The 25,789-nt window shown below is 50.4% G+C and overlaps 10 protein-coding genes across 10 annotated transcripts; 5 read left to right on the forward strand and 5 right to left on the reverse strand.

Annotated features, from left to right (window-relative positions):
- Positions 1–2,244: 2,244 nt before the first annotated feature.
- On the reverse strand, positions 2,245–3,183 carry BO87DRAFT_380284 (putative nuclear distribution protein RO10). The gene is made up of 2 exons (XM_025624268.1): positions 2,863–3,183; positions 2,245–2,783 (listed from the first exon to the last, which is right to left on the reverse strand). Exons 1-2 carry the CDS (start codon positions 3,092–3,094, stop codon positions 2,377–2,379), a joined length of 639 nt encoding a protein of 212 aa, XP_025475302.1. The 5' UTR covers positions 3,095–3,183; the 3' UTR covers positions 2,245–2,376.
- A 266-nt stretch (positions 3,184–3,449) lies between these two features.
- BO87DRAFT_318829 (uncharacterized protein) lies at positions 3,450–5,886 on the reverse strand (the record flags this gene model as incomplete). The annotated part of the gene is made up of 6 exons (XM_025619817.1): positions 3,450–3,662; positions 3,723–3,824; positions 3,885–4,324; positions 4,382–5,596; positions 5,655–5,814; positions 5,869–5,886. 6 exons carry the CDS (start codon positions 5,884–5,886, stop codon positions 3,450–3,452), a joined length of 2,148 nt encoding a protein of 715 aa, XP_025475303.1.
- Positions 5,887–5,958: 72 nt separating this feature from the next.
- On the reverse strand, positions 5,959–6,183 carry BO87DRAFT_318941 (ubiquitin-associated-like domain-containing protein; the record flags this gene model as incomplete). Its single annotated transcript, XM_025619820.1, has 2 exons — positions 5,959–6,039; positions 6,097–6,183. The coding sequence occupies 2 exons, from the start codon at positions 6,181–6,183 to the stop codon at positions 5,959–5,961; spliced, it is 168 nt and encodes a 55-aa protein (XP_025475304.1).
- A 1,966-nt stretch (positions 6,184–8,149) lies between these two features.
- Positions 8,150–10,796, forward strand: BO87DRAFT_318784 (carbon catabolite derepressing protein kinase Snf1; the record flags this gene model as incomplete). Its single annotated transcript, XM_025619816.1, has 4 exons — positions 8,150–8,556; positions 8,643–9,478; positions 9,558–10,190; positions 10,249–10,796. The coding sequence occupies 4 exons, from the start codon at positions 8,150–8,152 to the stop codon at positions 10,794–10,796; spliced, it is 2,424 nt and encodes an 807-aa protein (XP_025475305.1).
- Positions 10,797–11,171: 375 nt separating this feature from the next.
- BO87DRAFT_410226 (uncharacterized protein) lies at positions 11,172–13,607 on the forward strand (the record flags this gene model as incomplete). The annotated part of the gene is made up of 2 exons (XM_025626310.1): positions 11,172–11,212; positions 11,374–13,607. The coding sequence occupies 2 exons, from the start codon at positions 11,172–11,174 to the stop codon at positions 13,292–13,294; spliced, it is 1,962 nt and encodes a 653-aa protein (XP_025475306.1). The 3' UTR covers positions 13,295–13,607.
- Positions 13,325–15,450, reverse strand: BO87DRAFT_173150 (putative MFS transporter). The gene is made up of 6 exons (XM_025618357.1): positions 15,171–15,450; positions 14,996–15,070; positions 14,668–14,920; positions 14,560–14,601; positions 14,014–14,494; positions 13,325–13,940 (listed from the first exon to the last, which is right to left on the reverse strand). The coding sequence occupies exons 1-6, from the start codon at positions 15,192–15,194 to the stop codon at positions 13,355–13,357; spliced, it is 1,461 nt and encodes a 486-aa protein (XP_025475307.1). The 5' UTR covers positions 15,195–15,450; the 3' UTR covers positions 13,325–13,354.
- Positions 15,451–16,134: 684 nt separating this feature from the next.
- BO87DRAFT_173160 (uncharacterized protein) lies at positions 16,135–16,691 on the forward strand. Its single transcript, XM_025618358.1, has one exon. The coding sequence runs from the start codon at positions 16,278–16,280 to the stop codon at positions 16,605–16,607; it is 330 nt and encodes a 109-aa protein (XP_025475308.1). The 5' UTR covers positions 16,135–16,277; the 3' UTR covers positions 16,608–16,691.
- On the forward strand, positions 16,616–18,613 carry BO87DRAFT_368233 (putative monooxygenase; the record flags this gene model as incomplete). Its single annotated transcript, XM_025621926.1, has 7 exons — positions 16,616–16,823; positions 16,901–17,691; positions 17,757–17,812; positions 17,879–17,927; positions 17,995–18,184; positions 18,263–18,366; positions 18,472–18,613. The coding sequence occupies exons 1-7, from the start codon at positions 16,776–16,778 to the stop codon at positions 18,611–18,613; spliced, it is 1,380 nt and encodes a 459-aa protein (XP_025475309.1). The 5' UTR covers positions 16,616–16,775.
- A 321-nt stretch (positions 18,614–18,934) lies between these two features.
- Positions 18,935–23,130, reverse strand: BO87DRAFT_400987 (RmlC-like cupin; the record flags this gene model as incomplete). The annotated part of the gene is made up of 10 exons (XM_025625571.1): positions 18,935–19,030; positions 19,103–19,433; positions 19,497–19,671; positions 19,743–20,068; positions 20,184–20,295; positions 20,351–20,384; positions 20,433–21,250; positions 21,437–21,591; positions 22,030–22,745; positions 22,828–23,130. The coding sequence occupies 10 exons, from the start codon at positions 23,128–23,130 to the stop codon at positions 18,935–18,937; spliced, it is 3,066 nt and encodes a 1,021-aa protein (XP_025475310.1).
- A 343-nt stretch (positions 23,131–23,473) lies between these two features.
- On the forward strand, positions 23,474–24,084 carry BO87DRAFT_400988 (uncharacterized protein; the record flags this gene model as incomplete). Its single annotated transcript, XM_025625572.1, has 4 exons — positions 23,474–23,609; positions 23,643–23,675; positions 23,719–23,752; positions 23,823–24,084. 4 exons carry the CDS (start codon positions 23,474–23,476, stop codon positions 24,082–24,084), a joined length of 465 nt encoding a protein of 154 aa, XP_025475311.1.
- Between the last annotated feature and the right edge of the window lie 1,705 nt (positions 24,085–25,789).

Here is a 25,789-nt window from a genome sequence, read left to right on the forward strand (position 1 = left end):
GGCATACATTTATCTATCTGTCTATCTATTTAACTGATAGTTCTATTTCTATTATTCTGTCTACCTAGTTCATCAGTCCATAGATAACTACTTTAGTTAGTCTACCAATTAACAATTGGGTACTGCTAGGGTGGTTTCTCTGCCGTTACTATTCTTATAGTAACTCGGAGGATGTTCCAGGGAAGGGGGGATAGAACCGGGCTGTGAAGGATGACGACTGTCCTGTAGGTAACTAAGTATTTACTCCGGACTTACAGTAAGTAGTATCTGCTGTCATTTTGTTAATCGCAAGTTGTAATTATTTTGATTTTCTCAATTACGGTCGCATTAATCTCAATGGGTGAATACATTAAATGAAAGGATACTTAAGCTCAGCTTTAGTACGTCGTCCCTTTCATTGAGATTTTCAAAAAAAGCCTAGACTAGACTTCACAATAACAATGATTCTAGTTTAGTTGGTATGTGCACGTCAAACAATTTCAATTTTAATGATAATTCATCCCGGTAGACAAAAAAGTAAAATGAATTTCCACGGGCCATCTCATTCCACTCTCACTACTAGTCTACCACTTCGGTTACTACTAGTAGGTAGTGTCAGTGTGTCTTTTTTTTTACCCTCCGGGAGAGAGAAATACTAATGAGATTGATGCATTTTCCTTATGAAAACTGGGTCCCGGTCTAACCCGCTTTGAGGCGGCACGACACGCAAACTCCGGCCATGATTGTTGTTTGATTAGTCGATTTCCCGGAGGGCCTCGTCGCCCCTCTTTTAGTGCCGGTGGTGGATTCTCTTCGTCCATTCTGGCCCCTGGAAAGGCTGAGGCTGAGTTGTGGCTCTCGTGGCGGCGTCGATGGCCTGTGTCCACCGTTTTGAACAGTTGGTTTGGTCGCTGAGACTTGGGAAATTAGTAGTTACTTAGTATGTACTGTAGAGATCATTGGTAGCGATGTGCTCCGAACAACATGGTTCAGTGAGAATTCACCCAACATTCTTATTCCAGGCAACCAACGGTTTGTTTCTAGAAAAAAGCCTCTGTGAATTAAGCCTTACACTGACTGCCACGATTCCAACCCTGCTGATCATGTTGCTGCTGCTTACGCCCCAGGTGATCCTGGGAATAAATGACGATAGTGTTCTTCCCCTTCGGTAGTTGGTTCTTTTGGGGATAACATGACTCGTATGGAACACTGGTCCAATTTTGGTTTAATTCTAGCATAGCACTCATTTTTACTCACTACATAACTAATTAAGCAGGAATAAATTCATCACCACACATAGTTGCAAAGGTACCAAATTATCATCATCATCATCATCATCGTCATCATTCAAATCTCAGACTGCAAGGCTTAGACCTGCAGATACCCCCTATCGGACTGTTGCTGACCAGCCAGCCCATCACAAGCAACCTTGTGTAAACACACAGTATCCATACCGTACACAGTAAGCAGGTGAGACACAGTAAGAATCACGAGTTACCTAGGTACGATTATAGCAATTCTTATACCTCGTATCACACTCCCACACAGACACACATCTGATCACGAGTTCATCCTGTGCTCTTTCCCCTCCGTCAGAACACTGCCTCGTACACACACATATTAGGTAGGCCAAACAAAGAATTTCCCACGACGTGTTCTCCTTCTCATCACAATCACAGTCACAACGCACTTCCATGCTCCTCATGCAAGGCATCGCGCTCATGAGACAGACATAAAAGTACCCGGTCGGGATTCTTCCCCGTGGGTCTTCTTCGTCTCTAATATGTACCATGTATGTACTCCGTAAGGTAAGGTGACTTGTTGTGTCCTTGAAATGAGCCAGGTACCTTTGAGTCTACTTTCAGCAGGTACTGTAGATACCCACTAATTACTACTACAGTAAGTATGGAGTACACACGGATCGCAGTGACTAGTGCTTGATATAGGGACATGCGCCGTTCTTCCTTCCGGGTTTCGGCGTGGTCGATCAGTTCTGTCGGGAGTCCAGATCCTCTCCGTGCGTCGTCGGTATACTGCAACCCCGGCTGCCGCCGGTCTTTGTTTGATGGACTCCCCCGAAGGGAGCAAGATCAAAGGCCGGTCGGTCTGTTTCATGTCCAGATGAAAGAAACAAAAGAAAGGACTGTTGATTACCAACGGCTTTACCGTCCATTCAGTAATCGTTGCCACAGAAGACGATGTCTCTCAATGGATGAATGACTCGTTCGTCTATGTAGACGAAAGAATTACTTACTACCCAACATTCTCCTCTATAACTACCATCCTTAACCATGATCAGGACAAACAAAGAGGTATCATATCACATCACAAGCCAAGCACGCTAAAAGAACATGGGAACAGAACCAGAAGAAGAAAAAGAAAGCAACTGCCTCATTCTCACAACTCCTTCGCTCGCCGCTCCCTCACCACTTCCTCCCGTTTGACCTCCCTTTCCACATCCTCCAGTCTTCCTTCCCATTCGGCCCAGCATTCACCGCCACTAACCAGCGCCACTTCGTACCATCGCTGCAAGACTCGAGCAGACCGCACACGTAGCTCGGAGATTTGTTTGGCCTGGTCCTCCTGAGTTCGCGCCAACTGGTCCAGTCGTGGCTGGAGCTGGATAAGCGACGCTGAAGTCTCGGCGTCTGGGATGGGGAGGTCATTCAACGAAGTAAGTCGGGAGGCGGTTTCGGGGAATGCAGAAGCGTAGGATAGGACGATCGAGGCGAGGTTCTGCGTCGATAGATTCTCAGGGAGTGATTTGGAAGGTGTTTGGCGGAAGAGGTCGGGGAAGCGGTCGTCTGGACGAAAGTATTAGTTTAGCTATTGATCCACCCCCTACGAACACAGTTCATCAAGTGTAGAAAAGGTCAATCATACGGAGACTCAGAACATCTCTAACGGCGGGGATGTTTCTGCTCAGCTTTTCCAGGTCCCTTTCTAGGCGAAGAAGACGGCGCGAGACGCTGTCATCGAGAGATGCGGGCTTTGCGGGCGGCGTGGGATTGCCAGTCCAGTTTGCATCGCCGGTCAAGAGGTATGTGAGACGCCGCAGACGGGTCTCGAGGAGCTCAATTGTGGCACCGGCGACCGCGTCGTTTTCGAGGGTCATGGTGCAGGTTGCTTAGTAGAGGGGGTTGGTTTCCCTGTTCGGACAATGTTGCTGGAACCACGGTTCTCGAATCTCGATGCTAAGGGGAGACGGCGTCGTTTGGGGGGTTGGACAATGCAAACGTGACATACAACATCAACAAACGGCACGTGGGGGAGCCATTCTTTAGTCCCAAACAATGGTCAAACAAACCCTGTTGATCCTAATGCGTCGCTCAGCCTTAAGTTGCTTCTCATTTGACATTCCAAGCGCTATATCTAATTATGCCAGGTTCTAGATCTCGATTGCGGGACGCCTAGGTATCTAGTCTAAATGACAATAATTACGGATCAACTTAAGACTTCAGCCCTGGGTGTCATGTCGCCTTGTCGTCGACTTGGTCCCACATCGCGTCGGCATTCTGCGAAGGTTGCACAGGTCCAGCTGTGCTACTTCGGCTGAGCAAAGGGCGTCCGCCTCTTTCCTCCATTTCCTGCCCCCGGCCCGCTCCCTCGTCAAATGATGGAACCTGGTAGTCAAACACGTTCACATTTGGCGTCGTACGACCTTCCTGTTGGTTGAGCGGTTCCTGTTAGATGTGTCAGCACATAATGTCCTGAGGTTTCAGCTATGCCTCCTGGGAACTGACAGAAGCACTCAATGCACGGTTCTGGCGGCCAGATTGGGTCCTAGTACTATCTGCTTCCTGACATTCGGCCTCAAATGCTTGATTGTCCAAGTGCACAAATTTCTGTAATGACTGCTGTTAGTTCCAGCCACTCTTGCATCCAATTAGTAGACGTTGCCTTACCTGAAGTTGACTGGGAGCTGGCTCTTCCGGCACGTTCATTGCATTGTTATTGGCGTAGACAAGCAAGACATTCTTAGATTCTTCGCGGGCCGCTCGAAGGACCTCAATTTCCCTGACCTTGCGAGCGGTATACCCAATGACGTCGGAGTTGTGCAGAGCTGCATCGCCTTCTGAGCTTGTTCCAGCCTGGCGATTCTTCGCATCGTCGGTCGAAAAGCTGATCCGCCACCATTGATACTCGTCATCGGCTGAGGTAGCGCATCCATTCGTGGAGCCTTCCGACACACGGCGCTTTAGGACATAAGTCACATGTGGCTCAGTACACACGCCTCGCAGTGTGTACTTGTGATGTGGTAATTCGCCCGAAGAAGAAGCTTCAGTGAGGATTCTAGAATAGCTCCGGAGGCTTTCCATAGCATCCTGCTTCTTAGTCTCCAGCTCTGTTTCAGGGACCAGTTAGCGCTGAGTGGCAATCATACGGGTCTTCGGGATGTTACCTTTGAGCTTGGCTTCTATTTTACAGGAAATCGCTTTCAGCTCATCAGCCACCCTCTGTGCCTCTGCATTCGCCGACTCTGGAGTAAAGGCAGTCGTTTCATTTGACAAGCTCTTGGGCAGTGTCGAGGAAACCGCAGCAGCAGCTTTTTCCAGCGTCTCTCTAGAGGTCAGTCCTTGACGAATGACCGACTTAGATGTTGAGAAGCGATTCATCAAGCCCTCTAGTCTGAAGATTTTTTCGTAGATCTGGAGCCTTTGCGCACGGAACTCACGCGCGAGATCTCGGTTGGCCGCAAGATACCGATCAGGATAGAAAACTGCAGGGATCTTCACATCAACGGGTTTATTAGAGCCTTCCAGCTTGATTGTGAAGACCTCTGCGACGTGTTCTAGCCATACGTCGTCAAGATCTTCGCCCGGCCTGTCGGACCACATGGTGTGGTCGATAACATCATAGAGAGTCTGACCATGCTCTTGCTCCACGTAGGATTCTAGTAAGAAGAACTCTTTATCCAATGGTGTGTCATAAATCGAAAGAGGTCGCTTATATGCAGTTGACGAGAATATGGTCGCCAATTGATTGTCTGGGTCTGCCCGGACTGCAGCTTCTTGCCACGATTCCAAAAATCTAGCCGCGCTGCCTTCCGAGTCGTAACTGGACATGCTTTTCAGGTTGGCTAATGCATCAGCACTTCCAAAGGCGCGATCGGTAGTGTCCAAAAATGCTGCCACACGCTGGGTTTCGTATATAATATCATCCCATTCAGTATCACCGTCCTGCGCGTCATCAATAGTGACAATCTTAGGAAGTGTAATCGACTGGCCGTTCCACCACTGTGGATCTTTTCCATAGTCTGTGAGAAGTCGGTTCCTGAGCAGAAGAGCTTCTCTCGCCAGAGGAATTGAATGAAGGATCGTCAATAGTCCACCCAGGTACATGTTGTCATGGGATGGTCGTATGAAGGCCGGTTCACCATCTTTCCTCCTCCGCTCTGCTGGATCGGGGCTTATGATAATTTCACGAGAGGTAGAATTGAACAACGTCATTGCCCAGGCGCCTTCATCATAGTGGTCACGAGTAGCTCGACCAAATTTCGCTTCATTTGTTGTGACACCCGTCTCTTGCTGTCCGAGATTTTGATTCAAAGACATGGCCATAGCTTGTTGCAGTTCCCGCTCCTCTTGCTCGGCCAAGGATAAGCCCTTGTTGGCGTCTGCGTGAAGCGGGGTTAGCCTAGCAGGAAATCAGGCAGTCCCTCAGTGTGCCCTCACCGTTAGCAGTCTGTGTTGATGCAGGTGCGCTATGCTGATATTCAGAACCAGATGCCTGTTCACTCGAGTTTAGGGCTGATGGCGGGCGTGAAGGAGCGGTGATCGAGGAACCGGGGGCCGGGTCGGCGTGTTCGATCTGGAACGCTTCATCAAGGCACATCTGTCAGTACTAACTCAAATACACATCACTCTGACGAAAGGAATACAATCATACCAGGAACGGCAGAATCATTTTGGTATCCGATATTCTATATCGACATATGTCTGACAATCAGTCGCTGCTCCCAACACATCGTGCGCAGTTTCAGGACGTCACCTGCGTCTGAGGGCCCGTGGGGTCTTCAAAATAGGCATTTATGGCTTGGTTCGAGTTTAAGTTATTCGCCTACAATCCGATCTAGTCAGTTAAACTGCAATGGTCCCAACTTAAATCAATGTTCACCTTGAGGAAGCTTATTGCCTGTTCGCGGGTTGAGCTGGTGAAGCTCACGAAGTTCGCAATAGCTTCCTCCGTTGGTTCGGAGGCCATGTCGGAGCCTCCCCGTCTCAATCCCACCGGCTGGAGCAGGTCGCCCTTGCAATAACCAAATAAGTAGAAGCGCCCGATAATAAATTCAACAGACCAAGTGAGGGCGACAACCAAAACCGGTCACAGTGCGAAAGCCAGATGTAGCTGATGGTGGAGGATTGTTTGAATCGATCGGGAGAGCTTCCCCACCACATGACATGCGGCTGCCAAGCCCCGGATAGCCAGGCGCATTACCTGCAGCAAACATGCGTCACAAATTCACTAGATAAATCCTAAGCGAATGCTACACAATCCATCTACGTGAATATGATATAATATTCTATCACACTCATGAACTACTACTAGAAACAGTGCTTGAGTGCAGATTGCAATATTTTTAACGGCGAATAAGCTAGGGTTTCGCCTAAGCCGACAGCAGTCCTCCTTCTGAGATCCTCGGTAGCACTGCAAATAGCGGACTGATTTGTGTACTTGTTCACTAGTCAGTAATTGACGATGCTCATTAATAGGCATATGACATGCCTAAATATTCAGCGCATGTTCTAGTCAAGTAATACCTTATGTCAAAGGGGTCATGCACTTTGTCACATTAGGTATATATATATATTAAGGACATCGACCTCTTTTTAACTACTTACTAGTACTAATATCCGCATGGTGATAATCAGGCTGCATCTGGTGCTACTACTTGTATGGTATAACGGTACTATCTTGATCACAAGAGCTGGTATTAGAGTTACTACTAGTAGTAGTATTGGACAAAGTGAAAGACAGTGATGCCATGATTTCAATCAATACTAAGTACTAAGTATAACCAGCTCGCGGCCTGGCTAATCAATAGTTACTAGTATATACTATAATTACTAGAATGAGTACGAACAGGAACCCGAACATAAGTAGTAGTCTCAAAGTACTAGAAGTACCAATCAGTACTCGGTAGAATGAATACCTTTGTATGGCCATGTCTAGACTCCTCTACTTACCGCCTGCGTGAGACTTAACGTACAGAGTAGATTGGAATTGATTATTATTTTTTTTTTTTATATAATGGTAGGGATAATTTCGCAGTCCTAGTAATAATCGGTTTCAGTGATGGGAATTTTTGATGTAATGGTATTCTAGAAGACAGAAATACCATGATTAACCTCAAAAGGATGTTTATCTTGTTTATCTTGGTACATCAGTTAGTTGCTTCATTTTAGACCAATCCAATGCCCCGGTCAAACCCAGACACGAGCCAACCATCAGCAGGACAGAGTGTCTGTGCTAAATCTGCTAAATGGATTAGTCGCAGTTACTTTCCATCTAGCCTAAACCCGCCCCGTTTTTCCTCTCCATTCATCTGTCCCTTCCCCATTGTCAGCATTATTCCCACCACCGTTGAAGCTACTAGAGTCCATTTCGTTCGGGATCCTCTCCCTCTCTCCAATAATAACAGAAGTTACACTAGAGAGGTATGTTCAATAGTCCGGCTCTGCTATCTATCTACTCTAACGAGACCAGCCAGCACATCAGGATCATCGTAACCACGGTTACCCAAACCCCCTCCCGCTCTCCTCAATAACCTCTCCGCCCCTCCGTCCGCCCCGCTAGCTGGTGCGTTGTTGATGGTTTTCGGTGTCGACCAGACCGATTCTTCTCCAAGCGCTCCACTTCCACCAAACCTGACCGGTTGTGGGGGAGACCCGATCCTCTATCCACAGCCCGCCCTTTTGATCATATTTTTATTGGGTTTTTCGAACCCAAGCTAGTGAGGCGTCGACCCGAATTCCACGAATCATTCTAGAGCTGCCATCAGGGCGAAAAAAGGGGAGGGAGAGAAAATTAAGAAGAAGGGAGGTGTAAAAAAAAAAGGCAATCTGCCCAAGCGCGGGACCACCCCTCCGGCCAAAATCCATCACGTCACGTTGTCCTCCCCGTCCTTGCCGAACCGACGTCGGCCGTCAACCTCCAGTCTCCCGTCAGGATGGCCGCTGCTTTCGACGACGAGGATCTCTCTGTCTCGCTCCCACCCATCAACAATTCCGATCGCTCTCGTGACCGTACCGCCGGGACTGAGCCTTCTTCCAATTCCAACATCCCCGCCATGGCGATGCCTCCGCCATCCCGCCCGATCGGAAAGGGCGGCGAGCCTCCGATGCAGTCACCAGCAACCACCCGGGACATGCAGCGCCTCGACCAGTACCAGACGATCAAGATATTGGGGGAGGGCTCCTTTGGCAAGGTGAAACTGGCCATTCACCAGCCTAGTGGTCGCCAGGTCGCTCTTAAGATCATCTCCCGTCGCAAATTGCTGTCTCGTGACATGGTTGGTCGTGTTGAACGTGAGATCCAATACCTCCAACTGCTGCGGCACCCGCACATCATCAAATTGTACTATTCCCTGTACCATGCCGCAATGGCGGACAGAATCCGATTCGAAAGCTTCAACAATGGCTAACTTGCTGTTTTCCCGACAGGTACACCGTCATTGCCACCAAAACCGACATCGTCATGGTGTTGGAATATGCCGAACGGGAACTTTTCGATTATCTAGTCAAGAGGGGCCGGTGTAATGACGCTGAAGCCCGCAAGTTCTTCCAGCAGATCATATGTGCTGTGGAGTACTGCCATCGTCATAAAATCGTACATCGTGACCTCAAACCGGAAAACCTTCTGATCGATAGCGAGAAGAATGTGAAGATCGCAGATTTTGGTCTGAGCAACATCATGACGGACGGAAATTTTCTAAAAACCAGCTGCGGAAGCCCAAACTACGCAGCGCCAGAGGTTATCTCCGGGAAGCTTTATGCGGGGCCGGAGGTAGATGTATGGAGCTGTGGTGTCATTCTCTACGTGCTGTTGGTAGGAAGGCTTCCGTTCGACGATGACTATATACCGGCCCTTTTCAAGAAAATTGCCGCGGGCAACTTTCATATGCCTGGCTACATATCCCCCGGAGCTGCTCGGTTAATTAGGTCAATGCTGCAGGTACATCCTGTTCATAGGCTTACTATCCCTGAAATCCGTCAAGATCCCTGGTTCCTTCAAGACCTACCCAAATACCTACAGCCGCCGCCCGAAGAATTCATTGCTACCGGTGTCGATCCGAATAAGGCCATTGATCCCCGCAAGTTGGTCCCGGGGAAGCCCCTGTCAGTGCAGCACAAAATCCATCAAGTAGCTATCTCCAAGTTGGAGAGAAGTATGGGTTATGCCCGCGACGATATCGAGGATGCGCTCAAGAATCCGGAGCCCAGCGCCATCAAGGACGCTTTCTTTATCATCATGGAGAATGAGATGATGCAGACCAATTGTGAGTACTACAGAAGATCCCTTTCTATGGGTCTTTGCCATTGTCTCTGTCTTATGTGAAGCGTGCTGACACTCTCCAGCGCCAACAGAAGATAATATGTTGGTACCCCCGGTAACACCCTCGCCTCCTCCCGACAGGATACCTAAGCCTACTGCAACGTCTGGACGAGCAACTCCTGTTCCTGCTCCGGGAACCCCACCTGGTCCTCCAACAAGAACACGTAGTAGTTCGCAACGCCAGACCTATCAACCGCCTCAGCAGAGCGATGCCGACGATTTAAACGCACCTCGCGTGAGCCATGTTCGGATTTTACCAACGAGTTTACCTTATGTCCACGACCAACTCATGGAACAGCGCGAGCGCGAGCGCGAACGCGAACGTGAGCAAAGAATCCAGGCCACTGACCGGTTATTGGAGGAACAAGCGCAACGTGGTCCAGAATCCGAGGGAGACTCGCGCCGTGGTGGCCGCTCCCCGGAGGAGCAAGAGGCGACAGCAAGGGCTCTGAAGCCGCATTCTCGTAGTATTATAGACCTTGACAAGTTGCGTTTGGAGCCGCCTGAAGGTCGGAGTGCCCCGCATCAACCCAAGAAATCTCGCAAATGGCAGTTTGGCATTCGTTCACGCAATCAGCCTTACGAGGCAATGCTGTACCTTTACAAGGCCATTGAAGCACAAGGCGGGATATGGGAAATCCAGCCAGCTGGTGCAGGTGAGTCCACACTAGATCTACTTCTCGACTCAGGGTGATTAATGTATTTTCTCTTCAGATGGTTTGCAGATCGGAGTCAATCCGGCCGACGCAGGACAGCCGCAACCGCTGCAGAGCAAGTATCCTGACCTACCATCCGACTACTACATCCCGAAAGAACCGTGGTTCATACGAGCCCGCCTTTTGAAAGAAGGCGTCAGAGCTCCAGGCCCGTCGACCAGTGTCCACAGCAGTCGAAGTGATCTAGAGGAACTTCGCCGCCGCGTCAACCTCTCAAGTGCGCCGGCTTCCTTGGATGACAGAAATTTAACACCAGAGCACGCGAGCATGTCGGGTCCTTCATCTGCGACGCAGCATCATTCCATTTCGCGCATCTCTTATGGAGTCTGGGTGTTCGTCGACATCCAGCTGTACCAGCTCGAAGAGAATAATTACATGGTCGATTTCAAATGCGATGGATACCAGAATGTGATCCGTGGCGAAGGGGATGCCGATTGGCATCCCATCAGCAAGCGGTTTTGGAATAAGGAGAAAGAGGTCACTAGTCCCTATCCGTTCCTTGACGTGGCATCGGATTTGGTGGCTCAGCTTGCGGTTGCTAGCTGAGGTCTCAGCGAGTTGTTTCTAGATTTGTGAAGGCGTTCGCATGGGTGTTTTGGAGCATATAATAGGCAGCATTCGGCGTTTCTTGATTGTCCAGCTATGCACCACTGTTTCTATCGGATGCATCTATTTAAGCTGGTAGCTGAGCATCATACCGACCAACCTTTATTTATAATATATTCCACATTTTCCTCATATCGAATAGATCATGTCCAACAGCTTCTTCATGAGTTCGGTCTGAAAGGCGGTCACGCTAGATAGTTAACTTGCTTGTCTCCGCATCCGAACTATTCCGCTCTCCACATTTCTTTTCTTTCCCCGCAAAGACCGAATAGCCTATGGTTCTTTGCTGGCTAATGCGCAAACGCCCTGAAACTGATGGATCGAGTCAAGAAGTTCAAGTGCCACCAATGCAATAGGTCATATACCAAATTCGGAACACCTTTCAGTACGTTTTGCACGCCTTTCCTTTGCCAGAGAACCCTTGTTAACAAGGCCCAGAGACATGAGCGAACTCGTAGGTTTTGGGAATGACATTCATTTCTGCACGAATCTCACGCTACATAGATACCAATACCAGGCCATTTCGATGTGATGAATGTGGCAGAAGCTTTGGACGAGGTGATGTCCTTGGCCGACACAAGAGGCTCCATGCCCGCTCTCGAGCAAATGCCTCCTCAGATGCAGCACAATCAGTAGGCGGCACAAACGAGGGCAATCTACCCAGTCCCAAAGGATCTGCACTGAGCCTTCTAGGCATGTCTTCATTCGAACAGTCTCCATTGTCGGGGAATCAGCAACTGCTCGGCTCTGACAACCTAGTGGATTGGTTTATGCCCGACTTTTGGGGCCCATCGGCCATCCCGCTACCATTTACAGAGCTTCCAAATCAACCGCATCTGCATATATCCAATGGCCCGAACATCCTATCTGCAGAGGACCCCGGAGCTTCTCAACAAGAACCTGGAAAAGTAGCCATGCAGCAAAGCTACAATTTGATAGAGGACCTGTCAAAACGCTTGAACTCGGAATTGCATAGCTCGGGCATCACATCCGCCTTCCTTGACGCATGCTTGCAGCAATTCTTCGAATGGCTTTCACTATGCTTCCCGGTCATACATGAACCAACATTTTCAACACGTGAAACCATCCCGCCGCTCCTGCTGAACATGGTAGCCCTCGGTTCCTTATTTGTATGCCAACCAGACTCATCTCAGAAAGGAGAGATGCTCTGGCGCCTCGGCCATACCACAGTAGCAACCTCCTGGCAAACACTAAGTAGCCTGCGGGGGCCGCGAGATGCCTGCGACGGTGTCCAATTGGTCATGACGGCGCTTCTAGGTCAACTCTTTGCACTACTTTCGAGCAATGAAAGCATACGAACAACTGCATTTGTATGGCATGGACTTGGCTTCTACTGGGCACGGACATCTGGCATGTACGCCGCCGAAGATTTGCAACAATACCATATTCCAGCACGAGATGCCCCGGACTCGACAAAGCATGCGGCATGGCTGACATGGGCAGCCATTGAAACTAAACGACGCGCAATTCTAGGCCACTACATACTCGACGGCCTAATCTCACAAGCTTCAGGTTCCCCGGCTAGCACTCGTCACCTAATAAATTCCATCAAAACTGCATGCCCTGATGCTGCCTTCCTCGCAAAGACCGCAGACGACTGGATCGTCGAAATGGAGAAGTCAAGCTCAACTCAACGTCCCTTCAGCGAAGTGTTTGTCTCCGTCTTCTCACCAAATTACCCTACTTCCTCCCCACCACCTCTTTCAACCTTCTCAATTCTTGTCACCATAGAGGGTCTACAGTCCCTCGTATCTGACCTGCACGAAACCACTGGACCGGTATTCGGCGCAATTTCCGAAAGGCAGATTATTAAAGCTTTGTTAAATATCTACGACAAAAACATCAGTGAAGAATCACCCCTCCACGACAACAATTTCCAACTCACCCTCCGATGGCACACCGTCTGTCTTGAACTAGCCGTATCTTCTGCTTCTTTATGTCGAAGGATATGTCACGCATATGGTCTACAGCAGCCACTCGGAGGAATGGCCACCAAGGAAGACCAGCTATCATTTGATCTTAATCAATGGGCTAGGAGTGCTGGTGCTGTTAGGGCAGTTCTACATGCACTTGCTATTACTCGAATCGTCAGTCAGATTCCGTTCAAGTCAGCTCACGCACCTCATATCCCAGCTGCTGTATATGCGTCGGCAGTTGTGATGGGTGGATGGTGTTTATCCCGCGAAGAGACAATCCATGTTGGGCCAAACACTCCATGGCATGATATCTGGCGTGAGGGTTATGATATCGACCAGTACCTCCGACACGAAGATACCGACGGGACTAAAGTCCAACTGCTCAACGAGATGAACTTTCTCCAGATTAGTCTGAAAACTATCACGTCGCGCTGGAGCGTGTCTCGTCCAATGGCAGAAACAATTCAACAAATAGCCACCTTGGCTCGACAATATCATTGATTGATGAGGAAAAAGATGTTTAACCTAGTTGATATAAATATATACAGAGACTGATCATCGTTAAAAGTACTTGGAAGTTCTCTTCCTGATCCACGGCCCGAAGAAAAATAGAGGTAATCCCAAAGCGAGGACCGCCCATTGTACAGCGGCAAACTCATAGAACATCTTGTCCACCCCCTGGGTGGTCATCCAGTCCACTGATCCCTTGCTCAGCCCGAAGGCAACGATGTTCTTGCTAGCATTCACCAACACTAGCGCCTCGCCGCTAGTCTGCGGGTATGAGTCGACAACATATGACAACATCACCGAAGGGACTAGGGTCAACCCTGCTGCAGACATGGCCGAGCCTACTGCTGGTATCACATACTGCATGTGGCGAGAGACCGTGTATCCAAAGATAACCAGACCGAGTGGAGTGATGACGAACGGGATAACGAGGGCGGGAACCCGATGCTCCGGCTTATGGACGCCATTATTGCGTTTGCGGAGATAGGTAGAGAGAGCGTCGGTCAGAGGGCCCGCGATGGGCCACACGACGAGAATACCGACGAAGCTGCCAAGCGTCCACAGGCCGAGAGCGGCAGAGGAGAAGTTATATGGCGGAGGGGAGAAGATGTTGGCAGAAAGGGTGGATATAGAGACCACACTGTCGGCATAGCATAGTCAGATCGCTTATTCCATGAAACAACCAGGCACAGAATGGGGAGTGGGGAACCTACCCTCCTAATACAACACCATACATCATCGCAGCTATCAAAACTCCCGGGACTAGCAGCATGGGCAACGGTAGCCAGAACAGCCGAGCCAGATGCTTGAAGACACCATTTTCTCTCGCTGCATCCGATAGGCCAACCTTGAACAAGCTCTTCCAATACCCTCCGTAGGAGAATTGCTGCTGCTGCCGCCGCCAGGCGTTGACGTCGGGCACGGCCTCGACGTGGCTCTGATAGGCCTCGGCCTTCTCTTTATCGTCCATATCCAATTGCTCCTCGGGTCCAGGCTCGTAGAGCGTCTCTGGGAGAAAGAAGAAGGTGGTAACGAAATTGACTGCGGCAATGATGAGACACAGGATGAAGAACCAGCGCCAGCCACGGGCAGCAACGAGGTAACCAGCGATAAGGGGGCCGACTTGAGAGCCAGCCGAGAGGAAGAGAGCGTAGATTGCCATTGCACTGGAGTAGTTGCGCTCGTAGAACATGTCTAGGGTTTATTAGTGGACCTGGTCGCTTCGCTTCATATGTGTCTTAGAAGAATGGGGTACGAACCAGCAAGGATACTAGGCCCCAATGACTCGATCGATCCATAGCCTGTGGCTGTTAGCAAAGACCCCTATTCATCACATGGACAAAGCCCCAGGGGATGATATATCATACCAAAACTAGCAAACACTCTAGCTCCCATCAAGCTATTGTAGTCCTTTGCGACGACCGTCCAGATAATCCCTGCCACAAACATGGCCATGGACACGAGTACAACCGGGCGCTTTCCGAAACATAGTGCCAGCGGCATCCAGACCAGGTTGGCTAGGCCCATGGATAAGACGGACCAGGAGACTAGGTCAGCGAGCTTTTGGTATCCGACGTGGAGATCGGCCGCGAGGGAGTCGAAGCCGGTCGCTATCCCTGACTAATGTGGGACATTGCGTGTGAGTAGTGCTCGTCCGGACAAATGGGATTATCCAGATGGTGGGTAGTATCATACCGAGTACATATTGCCCATGAAGACGAAGACATTGACGGTGAGTAGAGCTGCAAATCGGACTCTGCGGGGATAGAGCTGTAAATTCCCGATAGGAGGACATAGAGCAGATGGTCAGCGCTTGTTTCTAGTTTGTTTATTTTTCCGATTCGATGATGAAGAGGAGGGAGTGACATACCCTAGGATCTATTTGGGATGCCATATTGTACTATGATGGAAGTACTAGTACTAGTACTAGTTGCAGTATTGGACAATTATCAGGCCACTCAGGGTCCAACTGTCGCGAGGAACAGAAGAAAGGTCATACGATGCCAAGTTCTATATATCTAGACATGGAGCGGATCATATATCGGCAGTTGGGTAGTTGTCACTACTACCCCGGTTTTACCCCACACAATCTATGCCATCATCACATGGGCTAAACCCATCGGAATCTCCCTGAACAGGGTAGTGACTGGCGTTGAAACGCCACTTCATCCCGGGATGTGGCCCTCGGGTTCCCCGAATATTCGGGACCACGTACGATCCTGCGCCGTAGATGGATTGTGATAGGAAGAGAGGGATAGAGTACACTAGTGGCGTAAAGCTACCGAATAATAGTGTCCCGTCCAGAGGCCCATGCTGCTCAATAGGAGAGCCTGTACGGTGATCTCTATATTAACGGCGGCTGGGGGACTGAGTCGAAGTGCCTTGGGAGGGGTCGTGTCTAGGTGTTATGGCCGTAGAGACTGCGTCTCCGCCCTGCGCGGGTTCTTCCCAACGTCATGACCTCAGAGTCTGTTTGCTTTATGATAAACAAAGAGCTTTGCCTCTAAGTGCCTCTGATAGGACCTTTCGAGCAGCGTACACGTGGGATACTGGTGCCTGGTAAGCGGGGAAGGTCATGCTTAGTATTCAGTGCTAGGAGAGCTTACCTCGGCGAATCAAGTCAAGCATAGACCATGCTTAGAGCGTTCCCAACTTTTGGGTAAGCTGTCTGTGAGCTCAACTCTTCTTTGACTGTCAGATGAGTCTAGCCCCTGGCAGGTCTGGTAGCGAGATTCCAAACAGCAAAGCTAATCGCCGTACTTGTCAGCACTTGCCCGAGTGACTTCATTCCCAAAGGATTCCTGGCCGATTAAGAGTTCTTCGGTTAAGACAGATATGCTTTCGGATATTTCTGCCTGCTTTAGTCGAATCCACTTCGCAGAGACGACATTAACCACGAGCACGAATTGATTTTGCCTATGGACCATGGAGTGAACCATGGATGGCAATTCGAACATGGCGTTGAGGAAGAAGCACAATGAATTCAGCAGGGCGAAAAGCAAAGGCCCCACGTGACGGAGTCACCTGCTCTGCTATTCTTGACTTGTGGGGGCTTCTCTCTTTTTCACTTTCCGCGATGGCTTCGTATCATAGCCCTCCACGGAATTTCCGTTCGCTATTTTCCAACATACGTTGCCATTTCCGTGCCAGCCAAGGCACTAGACCCCGGATCCCCCGCAAGTTGCTTAAGATGAGGAATGGGGATGAACGTCAGCCACTGGAACCGTTGCATCACACCCCCGGATATCCCGACCCTCGGGAAAGCCGGGGACTCCGGTGCAAATCCTACAAATCAGCCCCAGTTTGAGCTCAGGAATTCTTTCCTATCTGGACCAATTGACGATTTGTGATTGCGGATAAGTGCAGCTCCGGCGGCAAAGCGTGTCGTCGTGGATTTAAAGAGCAACAAACATCGCGACTGCCTCCTTACTTGCCATTCCGCATTGCCATTGTCATTTCAAGAGCCCCTGCCACCATGGGCATCTTTAACAGTGTTCTCGGGAGAAGTGAAGGATCCACAATGGTGTGTTCTATCCCTGAGCCGTACCAAAGTAACTTTTGAAAGGGGAGGTGAAGATAAAATACTAAACCATCAAATAGAGCCATCAAGACTCACATCTTGACATCATCGTCGTTGGCGCAGGCCTCAGTGGCCTCGCCACCGCCATTTCCTGCGCCATGCCCGGCCACACCGTTACAGTTCTCGAGCAAGCGAAAGAGTTGGCAGAAGTTGGCGCCGGTCTCCAGATCACTCCCAATGCTTCCCGCTTGTTCTCACACTGGAAGCTCCCCGAGAAGCTATGGACCGACGCTGCAGAGCCCACTTCCTTAACAGTGCACCGCTACACAGGCGAAGTCCTCGCCCATGAAGAATCATTCAATCGGAATATCCGCTCCAAGTACTCCGCACCCTTCATCGACCTGCACCGCGTAGACCTGCAACAAGCACTATACGCGCGAGCCAAGGAGCTCGGCGTGACCTTCCATCTCGACGAGAGAGTCAACACCATTGACTTCGATACTACTACCGTCACCACCCTCAGCGGCAGAACTGTTTCCGGGGATCTAATCGTCGCCGCAGATGGACTCTGGTCCCGCTGTCGGGAATGCTACTGCGGGCGAAAAGACGACCCCATTCCCACGGGAGATCTGGCGTATCGGATCGTCCTAACGGCAGACCAGATCTCAGACCCGGACCTGAAAGCTTGGGTAGAGAACCCGACGGTACATTTCTGGATCGGACCCGGGGCACATGCAGTAGGGTACTCCCTACGCGGAGGGAAGATGATGAATATTGTTCTCCTGGTACCGGATGATCTACCCCCGGGAGTATCTCGACAGACCGGCTCGCTGGACGAAATGATGCGCTTATTCGTGGGTTGGGATCCAGTGTACGTTTGCTTCCTCCCCCCACCAAAACCACTTCAATGATCCCCAAAAAACTGATATAGTACAGCTTAACCCGCTTCCTGGGCTACGTGAACGGCGTTGACAAATGGAAACTCATGCACCGTAAGTACACCGCCACCACCCCAACCCGATCCCCCTGTCATTTACTAACCAACTCGATCGATTCAGACGCCGAAATGGAATCCTGGATCAACGACAAATCCAACCTCGTCTTCATGTACGTACTCCATCCATCCCCACCCCAATCCAACCCACCAACTAACCAACCAAACCAAACCCTCCAGCGGCGACGCCTGCCACCCAATGCTCCCCTACCTCGCGCAAGGCGCCAACTCATCGCTCGAAGACGGCGCCGTCCTCGGCGGTCTCCTCGGCCACATGAAACACAAATCCGACCTGCCCGCTATCCTCCGTTTATACGAGAAGCTACGCAAGTCTCGAGGTGAAGCTATCGTGAGGGAGACGTTCAAGCAGGTTAGTCATCCACATACAACTCCTACCCCACCCCCAGGAAAGCACAGATATACTAACCAGGAATGTGTAAATAAACAGAGAAACGACTTCCACATGCACGACGGCCCCGAACAAGAGAAACGAGACCAGCTGTTCCTTTCTCAGCTGGGGAAGGAGCTCAAAGGGGCTTTTCCGAGTCGGTGGTACGTACTATTACTTATTCCTCCCCCACCACCTCTTCTTCTGGTTTGGGAAGTAGAAGTAGGGGGTTTAAGAAAGTAAGGATACGCTAATACGATGATGTGTAGGACGTGTCCTGAAGTACAACCGTGGCTTTATGGATATGATGCGATTAAGGAGGTGGAGAATGTGGTGGAGCAGAATCCGGGGTTGTTTGGTGGTGGTAGTACTGGTAGTAGTAAGAGGAGGGGGGTTACTTCGCATCTATAGAATGGTGTTTTAGTTGGGTATAGATACAGTATAGGGTGTGGAATTACTATTTATGTCTCGATTTTATTGGTGGAGTAGAGCAGACTGACGAAGTCGGAAGTTCACTTTTCGTCTTGTTTATATTGCATGAACTGAACGCTTTTAGCAGACTAGTATCCGTAGGTTATCACGGGTCTAGATATCTACAGTAGAGCATGAAGTCATCTATCAATTCCACCAACTAGCTATATACAAGTCAACCCCACTATACAACCCCCCAAGCCCCCTTAACCCACCAATTGAATTGCATAGCACATAGTAAAATATAGTAGTAATACATAGTCACCCATCCAACATCGGCAACCCTCCCAAATCATCGAACAGTCTAGCGATCCCTTCGAAGGAACAATCCGGGAAGCCGAAGCCATATGCCCATTCCTATACCCCCTACATTAGCAATTCTGTTTCTCATTTGTACATGAAGCGGGTTGAAAGATTGAAAAACCATACCGGAATATCAAATCCTGTCTGGGCAGTACCCGAAGCAGATGCAACAGCAGCAGCTCCTGGGTCAGTAGTAAAGTCGGCAATTTTGGTTCCATCGTTGCTACTGGATGGTGTGGTAGCGGATTGAACATCGATGGGCCGGAACTCTCGCAAATAGTGCTTGATAATTTCGACAGATTTACGCGCCACCACGGATTCGTCCATTGCTTCGAGGATCTCGACGGCCATTTCAACGGAGCGGCGGAGCGGGATGGTTTCGGCGCACATGCCCAGTTTTGACATGGGGAGGAGGAGGGTGGACGTGGCGAACATGACATACGTGGTGTTGTACCACCTAACTTTGGGTTAAACGGGGTATGGATGGGAGGGTATAGGATGAGGTATAAGGCAGGCGTACCAGCAGCGGAAGAATGTGTGAATTCGGTAGATATCGTAAATGACTTGGATGGTTTTCATTGCCGCGTCGAGACATTTGGCGATCGTTTCTTCTAGTTCCATAGGGGTATGTCGTAATTTGCGTGTGAAGTAGCTGAGGAATGGTCGGAACAGGAGCATCTTCACGTTGTAGTAGCCTGGTCGGCAAGGTTTAGTGACTGTCCCTGAAACAAATAATCAGGACGTGCAAGAGGGGGCTTACGAATACCGAGCACTAAGCGTTGCCTTCGTGCCCATTTCGGATCTCTCAACGCTCCTCCTGTTGCTCGTTGAACAATGTCTGGTTTGATCCTGTCCGGCAGTCTCGCCATCCATCGGTCTAGCTCATTTTCAATTTGGAGTGCGAGATGCAGCTTCTCTTGTAACGTGATACGCGAATGATATATCTGCACAGACACCTTGCGGATGATGTATGCAAAATCCACCATCCATGGGATAACAGCGTACTCAGAGTCGTCTCTCTCAGGCAGCGCCCGGTTGTGGTACTCATCCATGCCTAGAGTATCCGGACGGCCTACTGAAAAGCTCATTTCACTGGTGTGGTTAGGATCGTGACTGAACCGGATGTCCAGAAAGACTTACATCTCCAAAGAGAACAGTCCCCTGCCAGGGTTAGCGTGAGCTCTATCCAAGCAGGGCACGAACTTACCACCACGTCTTTGAAATCCACTCCGAGCGTTGCTCTGTCGAACTGCGCACCTCACGATTGAACCCAGCAGCTAGACATGTACGGATAGCCAGTCCCAGGTACATGTACGCCACTAAGACATGTCAGCTTATCAGTCGCAAAAGCAAGTAGCGAAGTAGTTTACTTACAGTTCGGATTCAGCTCGTTCTGACAAATTTTAGCCTAGACAAGGTCAGCCCGTATTTCGTCCAGGAAGAAAAGATCTCATACCATAAGGTATAGACACTGCACCGTATCCAGAGTATTCGAGAACTGCAGGTAGTTGAGGTACATCTGAGCTTCCCCAAACAACTTCCTGCTCCATTCAAATCGGGTCAGTCCACCCAGCCTGTCCTCATCCCAGACCCGCACCAAGGCCCCGAACGAGAGGATACTCAGATACAAGGCAACAAAACTCGGCTCCGGCTGAACGCCACGATTGAACCATAGACTGTGCGCCCGAAGCAAAAAGTCCTCCTTATCAATGAGAGGATGAATGAAATGAATATTCTCAAAATAGCCGTTGATAAATGCATGAGCCTGCTCAAAGTAATAATTCTGTTCCCGTAATGTCAAGGGCTGGGCGGAGCCGGTACCCGAGGGTGAAAAGCTGGAGTTATGCAGCGTCGAGACGATCGAATATCCCGGATCTTCGAGACGTGCGTCCCGACGCTCCAAGGAGCGTTGCGGTTCCCGGGCCTTTTGAAGATGACCGAGGAGAGCCGTCGAAGAAGTGCTGCCGTGAAATTCGATACCGTTGGTGTGGTGGTTCAGTTCGCTGATTTCATCCCCTACCGACTCCCCAGCTTCGTCATGGTGTTCGTAAATGAAAGGCGCATCTTCTCTCGGCGTGGATGCAGCGCGAGGCAGCGACAATGGAGTCGCCTCAACGCCCACTGGGGGAGGAGGAGCTTGCTTGGGTCCAGAGCTTGGTTGTACTACTATCTTCTGGGACCGTGAGGAGTGCTGGGACGTAACGTCCGCCTCTGCCAATCTTAGTCGGGCCGTAAGCTCGTCTACTTTGCGCTCTAGATCAGCGACGTATCTGTCTGATATGTCAGCAAATACCAAGACACGAACTAGCTAAATACTATGTAAACGAAATATGATATACATACCGTGCAGACCTGCTGCTTTCGCGTTGACGGTAATTCCCCTGATAGACGCAATTGAGTTGGCTTTCTAGAAAGGAGGTTAGTTCAGGATGGGACAGCTTATCGCGATAGACGGCATACTTTTACAGTGCGCGCAGGGATACTGCTCGTCGCACTTGTACTTCTTGGCCCTGCAGCGGTCGCATGCTTGTGCAGCGCGAGGGCGTTTGGCCCGCGGCGGGGGAAGAGAATCATCACCCGCGGTGTGAATGGGGGGCGACTCATCCATCATCCATCTAGACGAAGGTAGACGACATAGGGAAAACTGGGGTATGTATCCGAAACGAACTATAAGGACAAGAGTGGAGGCAAATTGAAGATAGGGGGAAAGTAGTCGATCGTAGTAGAGGCCGAAGTTAATCGCAAAAAGGATGAAGTTGGAAAGGGAGATTCGGCCGGGATTTCCGACCGTCAGCATCACGTGGGAGCCCTCTGCGGGGTCCCCGCGGGGTGCAGATGAAAAAAATAAATTAAATGAAATGGATACGATTCCTTTCCACTTTTCTAACTAACTAATACAAATAAGGTAGAGCATGACAGGTATCGCTAATAGTTCCAGTTCCAATAGTCGTCACAAGGCTCAATTGAGCCACGCTAAGTTCATGCATCCACGTCATCCACCCTTTCCCCCTTCCCCCTTCTCTCCCCTCTAGAGTTCAATGGTCACATTCAACTCGGACGCTACAGACCCAACCTCCGCCGGGTTCCACTCCGGCGCTTGGTCAGGTAGAACAGCACCTTCGAATGGTGTGCCCAACCGATGGATCAAAGTCTCAATGCCATCGCCATCGGTAAATGACCAGACCCGCACATACCGACTGGCAAATCTTAGAGCGAACGCCTGACCGGCCGGGATCACAACTGTCTCTCCTTCGCGGAAAGTTGACTCGGGGCCATCCTTCAGCTGGACGGTCAATGTCCCCTCCTGAACACATAGACAGTGATCTACCGACTGGAAGGTCAAGAATTTAGAAAGTAGAGTTTCGCCGTAGGTCTTGGAGGATTCAATGCTGGAAATAGCGCAGACACCCTGACTCTGACGGGTGGTGATGAACGGGCGGGACATGACACCTCCCAGCATCCATTTGGGACCCGTGTTGGCGCGCAGGAAATATGGTTGTGACGACTCGGGGAGCTTCTCCTCATCTGCACTCCACTCCCCTAGTGCAGGAGGTTGGTAGTGTGGTTGGAACACGACGTCAAAGTCCTGCTTCGCAGCCATCACTTTGGGTATTAACAGAGCCTTGAGGTCGCGATCGTCGTTCTCGGGAACTAGGATACCCTCATAAGGCTCGGACACGTAGCGGAAGAAGTCGACCCAGTCGCCGGGAGTGACGACGCCGTAGGTCTCCGTGTGTGGTCCCAGCAGTTCCGGGTTATGAACCACAGTCTGTAGTGGACATTGGAGAGTCAAGCGTGAGCGAAGAAAGGGAGGACAGGAAATACAGCATAGCAAATAGCATCTGACATACAGGAGGGACATAAGCGAAATCCCCAGGCCCCATTATCCGACATTTGTCTCCATTCCATAATTTCAAGAAGCCCTTGGTCACCAGGAAGACATCGTGGGCGTGGTTGTGATAGTGAAAGCCCGGGGCGTCTGAAAGAACAGCCCCGCTCTGAAAGACAGCCATGAGGCCATTGGTCTGCTTAGAGGAAGCCAGGATACGAAAGGCTCCTTTGCTCCCCGGAATCGTGATGCGTTCACCCTCCAATTGCGGGATCGCATAAGGAACCCTCCCCTGCGGGGGCTTTTCAGTGAAAGACAAGGCCATGTTGTAGGAAAATCAGAGCGTTACTTAATGAGTAAAGAAAGGACAAGCAGATTTTGAGTTCAGGGGCGGTCATGGTTCCTACATATAGGTTTTTGGGGGAAACAGCATTCGGAACCTGAGGTGGAGTGATCGTCCTCGCGTCTTGCCCCAAACTCCAGACTCTCATTGCCGGCTGTCGGATATGCCGTGGAATGGGTGGAGGCCGGGATATCCGGGGGTGGGAGTGACACAGACGTAGCGAAAATGGTTCCTTAGATTAATTCAAGAGGAGTGTGGCGGGGGCGAATAAAATGACCCTTGCACTTCTTCGCATCCGAGGCAAACCAATGGTCCTGAATCCAACATGGAGAGAAGCTCGGGAGAACTCACCCCGGGAGCTGACGTCACTCCATCCAAGCATCTGGCAATTCATTTCCCTATTGGTATCTGGCGTGAAACAGTAAGTACATTGAAACGAAGTGCGACGACGATGGTCTATCGTGACATGGTGCGCAATTGAAAATCCTCAACAGGTTTCCTGCATGGAAGGCCATGCTTTCCTCTATGTCCTGATGCGCCTGCACTTCGCCAAAAAGGAAACCCCCGCAGACCCGTCCTTATGGTCCTTCATAAATCAAAAAGGGTACGATAGCGCAACACATGTAAGCAGTCAAATGAGTGTCCGAAAGCCAACTGGGCACACGGGCGACCAGCGCCCTTTTTCCGACGTCCCTAAGAATACTCTATACCGTCCGTGGTGAATTAGTCCCTGCTCCGACGTGTCCGCCTGAAGAGCTCTCGTCGCTGTCCCCCGACCGCCTTCGATTCCCAATAGGCCTGGTATCAGAGGATAAGGTGGACGAGCTCCTGCTCAGAGATGACGGCGAAGCAGGGACAGATGAATTCGGTGTGGTGCCTTGTGATGATCCAGCAGAGCCCTTGAACGCTGCCGCCGCAGCGGCCGGATTGCAGTGAGGACATATGAAGACATTAAACCCACGGCCGTTGCAGCTACTACAAACGGAGTTTCTGATCCCGATTAGCATTGGCAACACGATCCAAGAATGATTGGATGCGTCGACTGACCGTGGTGCGTTTCCCGCACAGCTTCGGCATGTCACCACTGTCCGCCCCCCAATGCAGGAGGTATGCCCCGGGTCTCGTTGATACATTAGTCCGGCTTGATGAGACATGTCTTCAGGAACGAGGACGAGATGGTAATATGTAGTCCAAGAATAGGCTATGCTCAGAAACTGGTTCCACAACCTTAGAGAGGGTTGATACTTTGATCGGACAGAGAGAAAAAATCAAGAGTCGGATATGCTACTTCCCATGACCAAACACAGTATTTGTAGGGGGGCCATGGGGCTTATCAATCATCAAGATGAGACATAGAATCGGCGAAGATTCCCGTATAGGAAGGTAATGAGAAAGAAAAAAGCAAAGGCGAATTGCTTCAGTCAAATCATCCCGCTCCCTGCTTAGTGCCAAGGGCAAGCTCGCGGGGGACGGGAACTGTAAGACTCATTCGGTCATCGATGTGTGCTACCAGCTCTCGAGTCAAGACCACTTCGTATCAGCAACGTCAAATTATCTGTCAAGATTTCATCTTCCGAGCAAAATTCAAGGCACGAAGACTCAGTCACATCCAGAGATTTTTTATTTTTGATATGCCGCACCAATAACATGAGACCGGGCGGTGCGGCATGGTCCCAGGATCATGAAGGGGCCGCAGAGACAGCCCCAGGCCACCTGAGGAGATGCAGAATGTGCCTGTCGGGCGTGTCAACTCCTCCGATTCCTTTAAGGAAAGACTCCGCGCCCCAGTGGAGCCTTTTCTGCATTCCTGATCCATAGGGCCGGGTCCAGTTTATGGGCGTTGTGCCGGCCGTTGCCAACCAGACCAGGTGCCTAGATGCACGACCTGCCCAAGCGTATCGGACAATGATGGATCTCGATTATCATTGATTGGGCGACCGAATAGGTGATTACGGCTGCATGGTGCGCTTAGTCGAAAATACAGACGTCGGTTCAGGCTCGAGTATGTGACCAAGCAGAAGCCGGAAATGTTATACGGCGGGATACAAGACCCAGAAGCATGGCAGCCACGGAAAATTGTGTTACGCGACTAACAAGAATCGCTAAGCTCGGCAAGCATCCCAGGTCAACTGCCTTCAATGCGACGTGGCCCTTTAAGCCTTTCGCTGACCTCCCATAACGGATAAGCGCAGTGCGACACGCACTTACACGATCATGGCTGGCAACATATCCTGATAACGCGGAATTTTGTTCCAGCGATGTGTTGTGGTCGTAGTGACACTGGACTAGCAGCCATACAGAGTCATCGACGTTCGTCAATACCGTATGCCTTGAGTTCACCCTGGGCTTCTCCCTATATGTTGGTATAGTCGTAGGGTGTTCCATGCACGAAGCTGCGTCTCAGTCGGGCTGTCCACCCAATCATTTCATGGCACATGAATAGGCTTCGGATAGTCTTGACACTTTCTGCCTAACTCTGTGGCCCTGTAAGCTACGCCTCAGCTTATACTCTAGGCGGAATACTCCGTGGGCCTTCCAATGTGCCCGCAAGCGATGGAGTAACGGTCGTGCGGCGTTTAGGCCAATTTAGCGGCAGCGCCACTGCCCATGCGCTAAAAGCTGTCTTCTTATCCCCTGAAGT

Source organism: Aspergillus neoniger (genome assembly GCF_003184625.1).
Source record: "Aspergillus neoniger CBS 115656 unplaced genomic scaffold BO87scaffold_43, whole genome shotgun sequence".
Taxonomy (NCBI): domain Eukaryota; kingdom Fungi; phylum Ascomycota; class Eurotiomycetes; order Eurotiales; family Aspergillaceae; genus Aspergillus; species Aspergillus neoniger.